At 39.0% G+C, this 10,935-nt stretch overlaps 1 protein-coding gene across 1 annotated transcript in view; it reads left to right on the forward strand.

The window, feature by feature from the left end:
- The first annotated feature begins 624 nt into the window (after positions 1-624).
- The window catches only part of KLHL24 (kelch-like family member 24), a 12,649-nt gene continuing 2,338 nt past the window's right edge, over positions 625-10,935 (forward strand). The window contains exons 1-6 of the mRNA XM_009996764.1: positions 625-1,544; positions 6,509-6,693; positions 7,755-7,873; positions 8,922-9,110; positions 9,507-9,695; positions 10,832-10,930. Coding sequence (XP_009995066.1) covers positions 625-1,544; positions 6,509-6,693; positions 7,755-7,873; positions 8,922-9,110; positions 9,507-9,695; positions 10,832-10,930 — 1,701 coding nt within the window. The remainder of the gene's footprint in view (positions 1,545-6,508; positions 6,694-7,754; positions 7,874-8,921; positions 9,111-9,506; positions 9,696-10,831; positions 10,931-10,935) is intronic.

Below are 10,935 nucleotides of genomic sequence, written 5' to 3' on the forward strand. Positions count from 1 at the left end.
ACAGGTAGACATGGTCAAGGCTATTCATTGAGATAACAATGTTATGAAACACTGGTATTATAAGTGTTCATTATGATAGACTTTATAGTGAAAATTGAGTGATTTCTCAACTGATTTTGTATCATGACAATTTTGGTGCTATAGTAGTACTTGGAAGCTCCAGCTGGAATGAAGTTTACATTGAGAGAAGAGCCCAAGCTCTGTATCTTTATCCAGGAAATCTTTAGCTTCTGTCAGTTCATTGATTTGCTGGAGCTGAGATCTCAGGTTGTTTTTAGCTTGAACACCAATGCTGGGTGTCCCAGTGGTGCTGGGACATTCAGAACTTGCCATCTGTGACACCTGTTCTGTGGGTGTATTTTTATATGTATGTAACATGTAGCAGCTAAAGCTGTTGTCTGCACAAGGAGTGTGGTAGCTTGCCCTCTACACTGTGTCACCTCTAGGAAAGGTAAAAAATGGTACCAATTCTTAGACCAAACAACTCTCTTATTCGATTCTTATGTTGAGATTGAGGATGTACCAGACTGAGTACTGAAGTGTTTTAATTTTTCAGATTGTAGCACTGCGAAGGAGAAGCGCTGCAAACTTTTCTCAATGACTCTATAGCCAACTGATGTAACAATGGTACTAATCTTGGGACGCAGACTGAATAGAGAGGATAGTGGGATACGAGATTCCCCTGCAACCAAGCGGAAAGTTTTTGAAATGGACCCAAAGTCTTTGACAGGCCCCGAGTTCTTCGACTTCTCCTCAGGATCATCGCATGCGGAAAGCATTCTCCAGATCTTCAATGAATTCCGAGACAGCCGGTTGTTCACAGATGTTATTATCTGTGTGGAAGGAAGGGAGTTTCCCTGCCATCGAGCCGTTCTTTCAGCCTGCAGCAGCTACTTCAGAGCCATGTTTTGCAATGACCACAGAGAAAGCAGAGAGATGCTAGTGGAGATCAACGGCATTTTTGCTGAAGCTATGGATTGCTTTTTACAGTATGTGTACACTGGCAAGGTGAAAATCACTACTGAGAACGTGCAGTATCTCTTTGAAACATCAAGTCTCTTTCAGATTAGTGTTCTGCGTGATGCTTGTGCCAAGTTCCTGGAAGAACAGCTGGATCCTTGCAATTGCTTGGGAATCCAGCGTTTTGCAGATACACACTCGCTGAAGACACTCTTCACCAAGTGCAGGAATTTTGCGCTGCAGACATTTGAGGATGTGTCCCAGCATGAGGAATTCCTGGAGCTGGGGAAGGACGAGCTTATTGATTACATCTGCAGTGATGAGCTGGTCATCAGCAAGGAAGAGATGGTGTTTGAAGCTGTCATGCGCTGGGTGTACCGGGCCGTCGAGTTGCGAAGACCAGTGTTACATGAGCTCCTGACACACGTCAGGCTCCCCTTGTTACACCCAAACTACTTTGTTCAGACTGTGGAAGTGGATCAGCTGATTCAGAACTCCCCAGAGTGCTATCAGCTGCTGCATGAAGCCCGGCGATACCATATCCTTGGAAATGAGATGATGTCTCCCAGAACTAGGCCACGCAGGTGAGGAAATAGTGTCTTTTCTTTCCTTATTTCTGCAGGAGAAGGACGTAGTTTGATGCACAGATGTTTGTTGTACATATACCCCCAAAAAATAATCTCTTGCAGACTATTTTATTTTGCATTCTGGAGCCACTACAGTTATACTTTTGTACTTTCCCACAACACATGAAGCTTACATGTGTTGAAGACATATGTGAGTCTTTTTGCACAGATCACTTTATTGCTATGAAATGAGCGTCTGTTCAGGTAAGTGAAGTTATGTTACCTGGCAAGTAAAATATTTTCTAAAAGTTAATGTTTGCTAGATGAGATCTTAAGTTACTTCATCCAAAGTGTCTCAAAGGAACACTGTGCTATAGCAAGTAAACCATTCAATTTCCCAACTTTCTTTTTAAAACAGTCAAGTCAGTGTACAGTGCACTATGAAGCATGTGTATATATATTCAGAGCATTCCCGTGCTACATCACAAATACTTTACAAATTAAGTACTACATGGGTTTGTAATAGACAGTAGCGGAACAACAGGTTCTTAACTGTAAAGAAACTAAATCTTGCATTTTTAAAGAATTATGAAACAGTTCCTGAAGTGTTTCCTGCTTATTCAGTGACATTTTAAATGTTCTGAATTGCTGCTGCTTACTAATGTGTTACACAAATAGGTGACTGAAGGTGCAAGAAGAAATGAGGAAGAGTCCATTAATTGCATTTATGAGCAATGGTGGTTTTGAGGTTCTTTACTGAAAAATATGTTCCCAGTAAAAGCCTTAACCCCACGTGATAGTTGGCATGATAGTTTATTGTTAACTGCAGCTGATGTAAAATGTAGTTATAAAATAATGTGTTGTATTAAGGTGATGCAATGATTGGGTCTGGACAAACAGATTGTGTTAGTAGTTGCTTCTCAGTGTTTACTCTTAGTCATATGTGGTTGCTGCACAGTGACTGTGCAGAGAACCTGTTTTTTTTTTTGTCATGTGTCGAAGGCTTGCTTATAGGGGAAAAAATACTTGGCAAGCATTTGCCCCATTAGTGGTTTTCAGTCTTCAGTCCTGCCATGAGAGAAGAAATTCCTCATAAACTCCCTGCAGCTCTGCTGCCAGGTTTTCTGAGCTGTGCACTGCCCTTGAGGGTCTTTGCAAACTTTTGGTGGCAGTTTGGAAGCTGGTGCAATGATGGTTTCTGAGGCATTTCATAGCCTGAACCTCGGTCTGAGGGAGGGACCATGAAATTCAGATTGAAGACCTCTTTGTTTCCAGAGAGTTAGGGGTGGGGTGGGGGTGGGGTATATATTGTGGTGTTTGGTTTGCTGTTTGTTGTACGTGTAATACTCGAGAAAGAAGGCAAATACAGTCAGACCTAACACTTCTGTCAAAATGCCTGCTGTGTGTGTACTTCAGAACTTGAATAGCTGCAGTGTCAAATTCCCATTGGGAAATGAAGGGCCTTGCCTAACACAGGTGGTTTCTGAAAGCTGGGATCAGGGGGAGTGTTGGCTTGGGATTTCATGGGTTTTGTTGGTTTTACTACTGAGGTTATTAAACTGCTCTGTGAATTCCAGTAGGCAGGAACAAGAGAAGTAATTTACAAAGAGAAAAATTGGCTGGCTAAAAAATTTTTCCCCTTTTCTATATTACATTCATGGAATAGTTCTTTGTCATTTGTTTGTGTTGCCTGTTTGTTTCTGTTGCCTATAGCAAAAAGAGATCAGGTTTTAAAACAGTTACCAGGTCCCCCTACCCCATGTTTTCATCACACCTTTTCTGGGCATTTCTGGGGTGTTTGGGGAGGAGAGGACACTGGAAAGCTCTTTTCTTTCTTTTCCTGCTTTCCTCCTTAATTTTTATTTTAAATATAAGCTGTTTATAAAAGGAGACAGGCTGCAGGATCAAAAATTCCCATGCTGGTGTTTTTACTGAAACTTCTGGAAATTAATTGTTACTCCTTGTATGGGTATGTATGCACCTACAGGTGGACTTGATTCTAAAAGAAAAGTGAGGATTACAATTAACTTTTTTATTATTTTTGAAGCCAGTGAACAGCTGAATAAAAGTTTAAAACATGGAGTATCAGTTGCGTGCCTGCTGTTTGTGTTGCATGCAGAAGGTCTTTTTGAAAGCTTTCCAGCTATGTATTTGCAGTGGCACAGTGACATCTTGAGGTTGTCTTTCTTGGCCCCTGCTGGTTGTGTTGCTCAGCTGATCTCCAGGCTGTGATCAAGCAGTGAGCAAGAATGCATTTCCATAGACAAAACAAACTTCCTACTGTATGTTTAGAACTGTCTTTAGATTTTGATATACCCATGAATTCTTCAATCACAGAGTTCCTGTGAAGCTGCCTGATAACAATATATAAGTATCTTCTTTAATTACAAGTTATTACATTTACACATTTCAACACATCCTTTCTGGTTGCTTTTAGAAAGCTTTAATGCAGTTGCTTATTTTACACCAAGGAGAAGAAATTTAAAAATTACATTTCTGTTTGTTACCCAATTTGAAACCCAAAATTGAATTAATGGGGGGTAAGTGGGGAAGAGAAGTAGTGATTTGCCAGACTCTTGCTAATTTTCTCCAAAATTTAAAATGTTTTTGAATGTAATCTGTTTGAACTACTGAAAGATCTTCTGTGCAGCTGCTGCTCTGGTTGACATTCTCACTGCATCTAGAGGTCTGCACATAACTGGGGACCCCTTGGAAATCTGCTCTGGGGCATGCACAGGATTGTATCATACTCTGTCACTTGTCTTCCACTCCTTCTTTTCTATTTTGTGCACTTCTTGTGCACAAAAACTCCTGGTATCTCTCCCATGCCTGTTCAGCTCACCTCTGTTATTCTACTCACACCATTCTGAGGGCTACAATGAGGACTTTCTGTACTGCTGATTGATATCACAGCTTTTCTAATCTCCATTCAAATATATCCTTAGATCTTTTCTGGAATTAGCTGTTGCTTTGGGGAAGAAGAACCGTTTCCCACAGCCTGTATGTTTGTGGTTTTTTTTTTCTGTACTCCCACATCTTTATTTTTTTTTAAATTGGTGTGCACTGTTATTTGCAAAAGAAATGTTTTGGAGCTATCCTTACAACCTTTACAGTGCAAGACTCCTTCAAGAACATATAACAAAGAAAATGTTTCTTAACTGAAAAAGGATATTGCTGCATAGGTACTGAAGTGTTGGGGAAAGTTTTGGTTTTCTGTGTATTTGAAATACTGTACTAAATGAGTATTTTCTTTAAAGAGCAAAACTCCATCATAGCACTTTATAAAGAGCTCTATCTGATCAGTTAGTTTTAAAATAAAGACTGATAATCTGGTACAGTAAGGTTTTCAGTAAGTGGAGGCCTTGGTTCTACTCTAGAAAGTAATCAACAGACAATGCTTTTACGTATGTTTAACTGATGTATTTGGACTGCTTCTAAGGCAGATTATGAGATGAGTATCTTTTAAGGAGATTTTCTTCCTGGATAATACTTTGCTGGCACAGGAACTTCCCTTCTGTTATCCTTTGAGACATTCTTTTCAGAGTTAGTCCTCAAAAAAGCAAAACACCGTAATAGTAAATGCATAGAAACCAGGAACGAGTGTGAAGTCAAAGCTGAGGAGCTGAAGAGAGTGTTTGTTCTGGTTAGTTCAGGTGCCTAAGTGTGCTTCCTCAGATACATATCTTCATGGTATCACTTTACAGTACGTGTCCATGTAGCACTGCCTTTGCCAATTTAAAATATTCTCAGTAGAATTACATGTGGTATATGTAAATTATGGTGTGTTGTAACAAGGAGAGAGAAGGCCTAACTAGTTTTGTTCCTGATGTTTCAAAATGGGGAAAACCTCATCAGGGTTTACAGGTTAATATGTGCATAAGTTCACCTTGGGAAATTTGGGGGTGGATCATGCAACTCAAATGCAGTCAGCATTGGTGTGAATGAGATGCCTGTTCATGTCAGGGCAAAGTTAAAGCACAACACTACAAAAAGGCTTATCAAAAAGAAAATCAGCCTTGCATTCAGTTTTCCTTAATAGACAGCAGTGCTGGAAATGACTATAGCAGTGTAAATTCTGTTCATCTAGAAATAACCTGAAAAGAAAGGGTTTTGACAAATTCTTTATACATTTGAGAGAAGGAATAAATGTTGGTCATAGTTTGTTTTGCTGGCCTAGGATGGTTGATTGATTCTCTACATTGAAATGTGGATTAACATAGAGCAATTGTTATTACTGTAAATACACAATACGTGTCATGCAGAAGCGTCAGGTTAAGTAGTGGTAGGTTAAGAGTGTGGAGTAGAATTTAAAGGCTTATTTGTGAACCTTGCAGACTGTCTAATGCCTAATTTTTTTCACACTGAGTTTTCATTTTAATTTTAGGCTTGAATTTTTATTTTGGTGTTCCTTAATGTTTCCAAATACCAAACACTTGTTTTTCACTTTTTTTAACCGTGCATTGGCTCTAAGATCTGTCTTTTCCCTTGTTTTGGTGAATATACCTTCAGCTTTTATTTTTTGGTCGAGAAACACTTAAAACATTTCACACAATGTAAAGTCCTATGAATATTTTAACATCTTGGGGGGCATGACTGGCTTCAGTGTGAAACAGATTTCTCATCTCATTGCCTCAGACCTCGCTCAAACTCTGTATCTGATACCTCTATGTACACAGTCAAAGGAAAAATATAATTAAAGTAAGGGCTTTCTGTATTTTTTCATTATTTGATTTTCACCCAGGACCTTGTGCAGTGTGACTCCACCACTCACACAGAAAACCTGTCAGTGTGGGTGACCTGGTGTGTAATGAAGTAGTTACCTGCTCTAATTAGTCTAAATGACTTCTTTTTTCTTTGCTGTAGAAGTTAATGCTAGATAGTAAATGTTCTGATTTTCACACTGTTTTGATGACAATGCTGTTTGGCCTCCATGTACTAATAAATATCTTGTACATCTTAGTCTTTTGTGTTCACTTTCCTAGATCAACTGGTTATTCTGAAGTGATAGTTGTTGTTGGAGGCTGTGAACGAGTTGGAGGGTTTAATTTGCCATATACTGAGTGCTACGATCCTGTCACAGGAGAGTGGAAGTCACTGGCTAAACTTCCAGAGTTTACCAAGTCTGAGTATGCAGTGTGTGCTCTACGGAATGATATTCTTGTTTCAGGTATATAATCCTAAACAATTTAAGATTTCTTTGTTTGTTTTGTGTTTGTCTGATTTTTTTTTTTTAGAGTAGCGTGTCAGATCTTTATGCTGTGAACTTCTAGAAGCTCAACTGAAAGTCACTTTCTGATGTAAATGGTGACCATCAGCCCCAGGCGAATCTTAGTTCAGACAAAAGTGTTTTCTTGGATTTTTTGGTTTGGTATTAGCAGGTTTTTTTACCAGTGATTCCAGAATATCAGATGTATTTAAAGAGTAGAGTTTGTGCTTCTTAAGTATGCTGCTTTAAAATACAGTAGTGGCCTGTTTGCAGCTACAGCTGAAAAAATTAGAAGAAAAAAATCCCAAGCAATCTTTTCTCAGCAGCATTTTCTGTGCTACAAAAGGTGCTGTGTGCTGGTAAAGAACGTCAGTTGGCCTGGGAGCACTGCAGCACTGGAACATTGCTGGTGACTGGCATGTGGCTGCCTAGATGGCAAAAGTTACAGTTGCAGGTTCTTTGTATGGTGGGAATGTAAAATGGAAACATGTTCCTGTAACACAGGGGTTGGGAATGATAGGGTACAGCTCAGGGTTTAGACTCCAAGATGTGTGTCTTTAACCAAAGAAGCTGTCTCCTCAGATGTGTAGCACCTCTGTAATTTGCACAAAATGTAAAGCAAAGGAGATGTGTGTGGGAACTAAACAGTTAGTGTTAAGGAAGTGCCATGAGTCACATGAACAGTGAAGGTTTCCACTGTCTCATCTGGGTAGTGACACTAAGGGAACTCTGAAGAGCATGGGCAAAAGCTGTTAAAATGCATTCCAATCTCAATAAATAATCTAATGTGATCTCAGCATGTTACTGGGAAAGGCACATGCAAGTAAAATAAACTTACTGTATGTTTATATGTTAGAAATCCAAACCAGACTTCCAGTCTAACATATAAATATAGATAGATCTTTATTTCACTTTAAATGGGCATCAATTTTTAATTGCCCACTGGAGAGGGTAATGTTAATAGTTAACATTTCTCATTCAATAATTAATTTATTCAAATTGATATCTTTTTGTTTTTAAAGGTGGAAGAATCAATAGCCGGGATGTTTGGATTTATAACTCTCAACTTAATATCTGGATCAGAGTTGCCTCCTTAAATAAAGGCAGATGGCGTCATAAAATGGCTGTTCTTCTGGGTAAAGTAAGAGAAGTATATTTATAGTTGTTTTTTTATAGTGGGGATGTCTGCTGTATATAGGAAAAGAGTGAAGAAAACACATGTACAACTTTAGTATTACTGTGCATTTCCTATAAAATAATTTTTAATACATATTTTCAAAGAAAAGAGAGTATTTTTAAACAGTTTGGCTCTTCATCAGTCAGACACTACCTGTGGACATAAAAATCATGTTACCTCTCATTTTTTGTGAGTTTTGTAATTCAATTGTCCCCAAGAAACAATTCTTGAGAGGCAAAGAAGCATCTGGGTTTGTCTGTGCTTCAAAAGTGCTGTAAAAAGTTTCGTGCAGTTGTTAACCAAAACTGGTACTGCTTTGGATGTCAGCTCTGTGCTCTTTTATTTAAAGTTTTATATGGAAATTAACCAACTATGTGCTGTGGGGAAATAGGAGGCTTTGCTGTATTTTGAAGGCATAAATACTGTAGTATGAAAGCAGTAGTTAGGAACAACTGCCTGGGAGAATTCTATTAATCAAAGTTAGGGAATGTGTACTTGTGAAGTCTGTTGGAGTGAGTAACTTCTTGGAGATGAGATTTGCAGCTGGAGCAGAGGGAAGAAGGTAGGCACAAATATAAAAGAAGCAACAGGAAAGTAGAGTTTACAAACTGAGAGGAAGATGCATTTTTGTAAGCAAGAAGGAAAAAAGCAGAAGACAGAAAAGCAAAGGTAAAGTCAGATGGACTTCTGCTGTTGCTGGATGTAATCTGAGAAATGCAGAGAAGTGACTTTTTTAACAAATAGGAAGTTTCTGTCAGGATTAATAATGCTATGCTTTGGACATGTGTCTGCAGTGTCATTCCTCCTGTGACTGGATTGAACTCTCTAGAGAGTCTTTACCTGTTATTTTTAGACCATATTCTTCTATGTATAAACCAAAAATTTGAGGAAAGTATCACTTCACAAACTTAGCAAATCAGAATTCTTGCAGCTTTAATTAACTTAATTTTGTGTTTAAATGTAATCACTGCTCTAAAAATGATACGATGATAGTTTTCACCACTTGGCACAGGTATATGTAGTTGGAGGATATGATGGGCAAAACCGCCTCAGCAGCGTCGAGTGTTATGATTCCTTTTCCAACCGATGGACAGAAGTGGCTCCCCTTAAGGAAGCTGTGAGTTCTCCAGCAGTCACCAGCTGTGTTGGCAAATTGTTTGTGATCGGGGGTGGTCCTGATGACAACACATGTTCTGACAAGGTCAGTTAATTGTATTCTCAGTTGCCTTCTATCCACTGTAAACAATGTTGCTATACAGAGATCCCTTTCTGACTGGTTTGGCAATGGAGTACAGAATTGGTACAATGCAAAAAATACAGAGTAGCAAACGTTAACTTGATGCCATCCTGCTCCTGTGGTCTTTCTCATGGCTTCAAGTTCTGTGACTTCTCAAACCTGAGTGTTAGGAAAGCACTATTGAATCTAATGCATGTATAGACTGATATATGGACCTGTGTTTATACTGACTTAATTTTCTTGGTGAAATACTGCCCACCAGCTAATGCTTCTTCAGCTCTCATTATATGACCTGTCTGGGTGTGCCAGTTTATTATTTAAATTAGGCTTTCAATCTGAAATGCCTGTATCTGTTCTCAGGTGCAGTCTTACGATCCTGATACTAACACTTGGTTGCTCCGTGCAACGATCCCCATTGCAAAGAGATGCATCACGGCTGTGTCTCTGAATAACCTGATCTATGTTGCTGGAGGACTGACCAAAGCAATATACTGCTATGATCCAGCTGAGGACTACTGGATGCATGTACAGAACACATTCAGCAGACAGGTAATTAACACTAAATTGTCTATAGACACCTGAAATGTATCTTTTTTGTTAAAATTGTATCTCTGATTCCATTCTTGCTTAACTTCATCATCTGTATAATTGAAAACTTCACAGAAGAGGAAGTGTGAAAACTAGTAGCTTTTCAGCTGAGTGTCATTGTTAGGCAGTCCAGTGTTTTTGTTTGAGAGCAGTCACTGTTGGAGAACAGTGTAGCAGTATAATGGATGATGTTTTGATGGTCTAGAAATTATCTCTTGTCAAGTTCTGCTACATGTTTTAAATTAGACTGAAGGTAGCAATTTCCTTAGAATCGATTAAAACCTTTCAAGGTAACAAAAAGTACTGAAGACTGTTTTCTCAGTGTAGAAAAAAACCCAAACAGTATAGCACAGACAGTGTCTGACTTCAGCAGCAAGAGCTGTATCACTTCACCATGTGGAGCACTGAGCAGAATTTAAAAATGTGTCCCCTTGGTAGTACAGAGTGTGTGTACTAGTTAGTTTTCCCTATGCTTTTAAAACATCAATCACATACTGTATGTATCTAATGTAACAGAAATTTGTTCTTCTTTATCCTGGCCTTCCCCTTTGTTCTTCTCTTTTGACCTGTGTTACCTGTTTTACTGAATATTTTTTCCACACATGATTTTGATGCAGAAATAAACCCCTCTCTCTATTTCAAGTAAGACATAGCATGCCCTCATGTCTTAGTCATGGCTTTTTTACTCTCCCATTTATCTCTCTCTTCATTATCTGTTACTCCTCTAAGGTGCCTCTCCCTTGTTCCTATTTTTTAAGTAGTGGTACCTACTGCTGTGTCTCCTCTGAAAACCTTTGCTTTCTCCTCCTTTCCTTATCTCAGATCTTTAAATGGTAAGTAGAGTATTCAGCAGTATTCCATTGTATCCCTTGTCTGAGCCATGTGTAGTGAAGGCTTAGACGTCAAATAGTCTTTTCTGTGGGATTGTGCTGCTGCTTTCCCCAGTTACTGTGCTTTCTGCATTGGCCCCTCCAGGAGGGAAGAGCATAGGCCAGGCTGTTTACAAATGGTAGTCACAATGCACTGGTGTAAACATGCAGGAATTGAGGTATTTTTCCTTCTTATAACCATGTATCCCTTTGTATATTTTGAAACAGGAGAATTGTGGCATGTCTGTGTGTAATGGAAAAATCTATATCCTTGGTGGAAGACGAGAAAATGGTGAAGCCACAGACACGATTCTGTGTTACGACCCCGCCAC

The sequence above is a fragment of the Chaetura pelagica genome, unplaced genomic scaffold (genome assembly GCF_000747805.2).
Source record: "Chaetura pelagica isolate M959 unplaced genomic scaffold, ChaPel_1.0 scaffold264, whole genome shotgun sequence".
NCBI lineage: Eukaryota > Metazoa > Chordata > Aves > Apodiformes > Apodidae > Chaetura > Chaetura pelagica.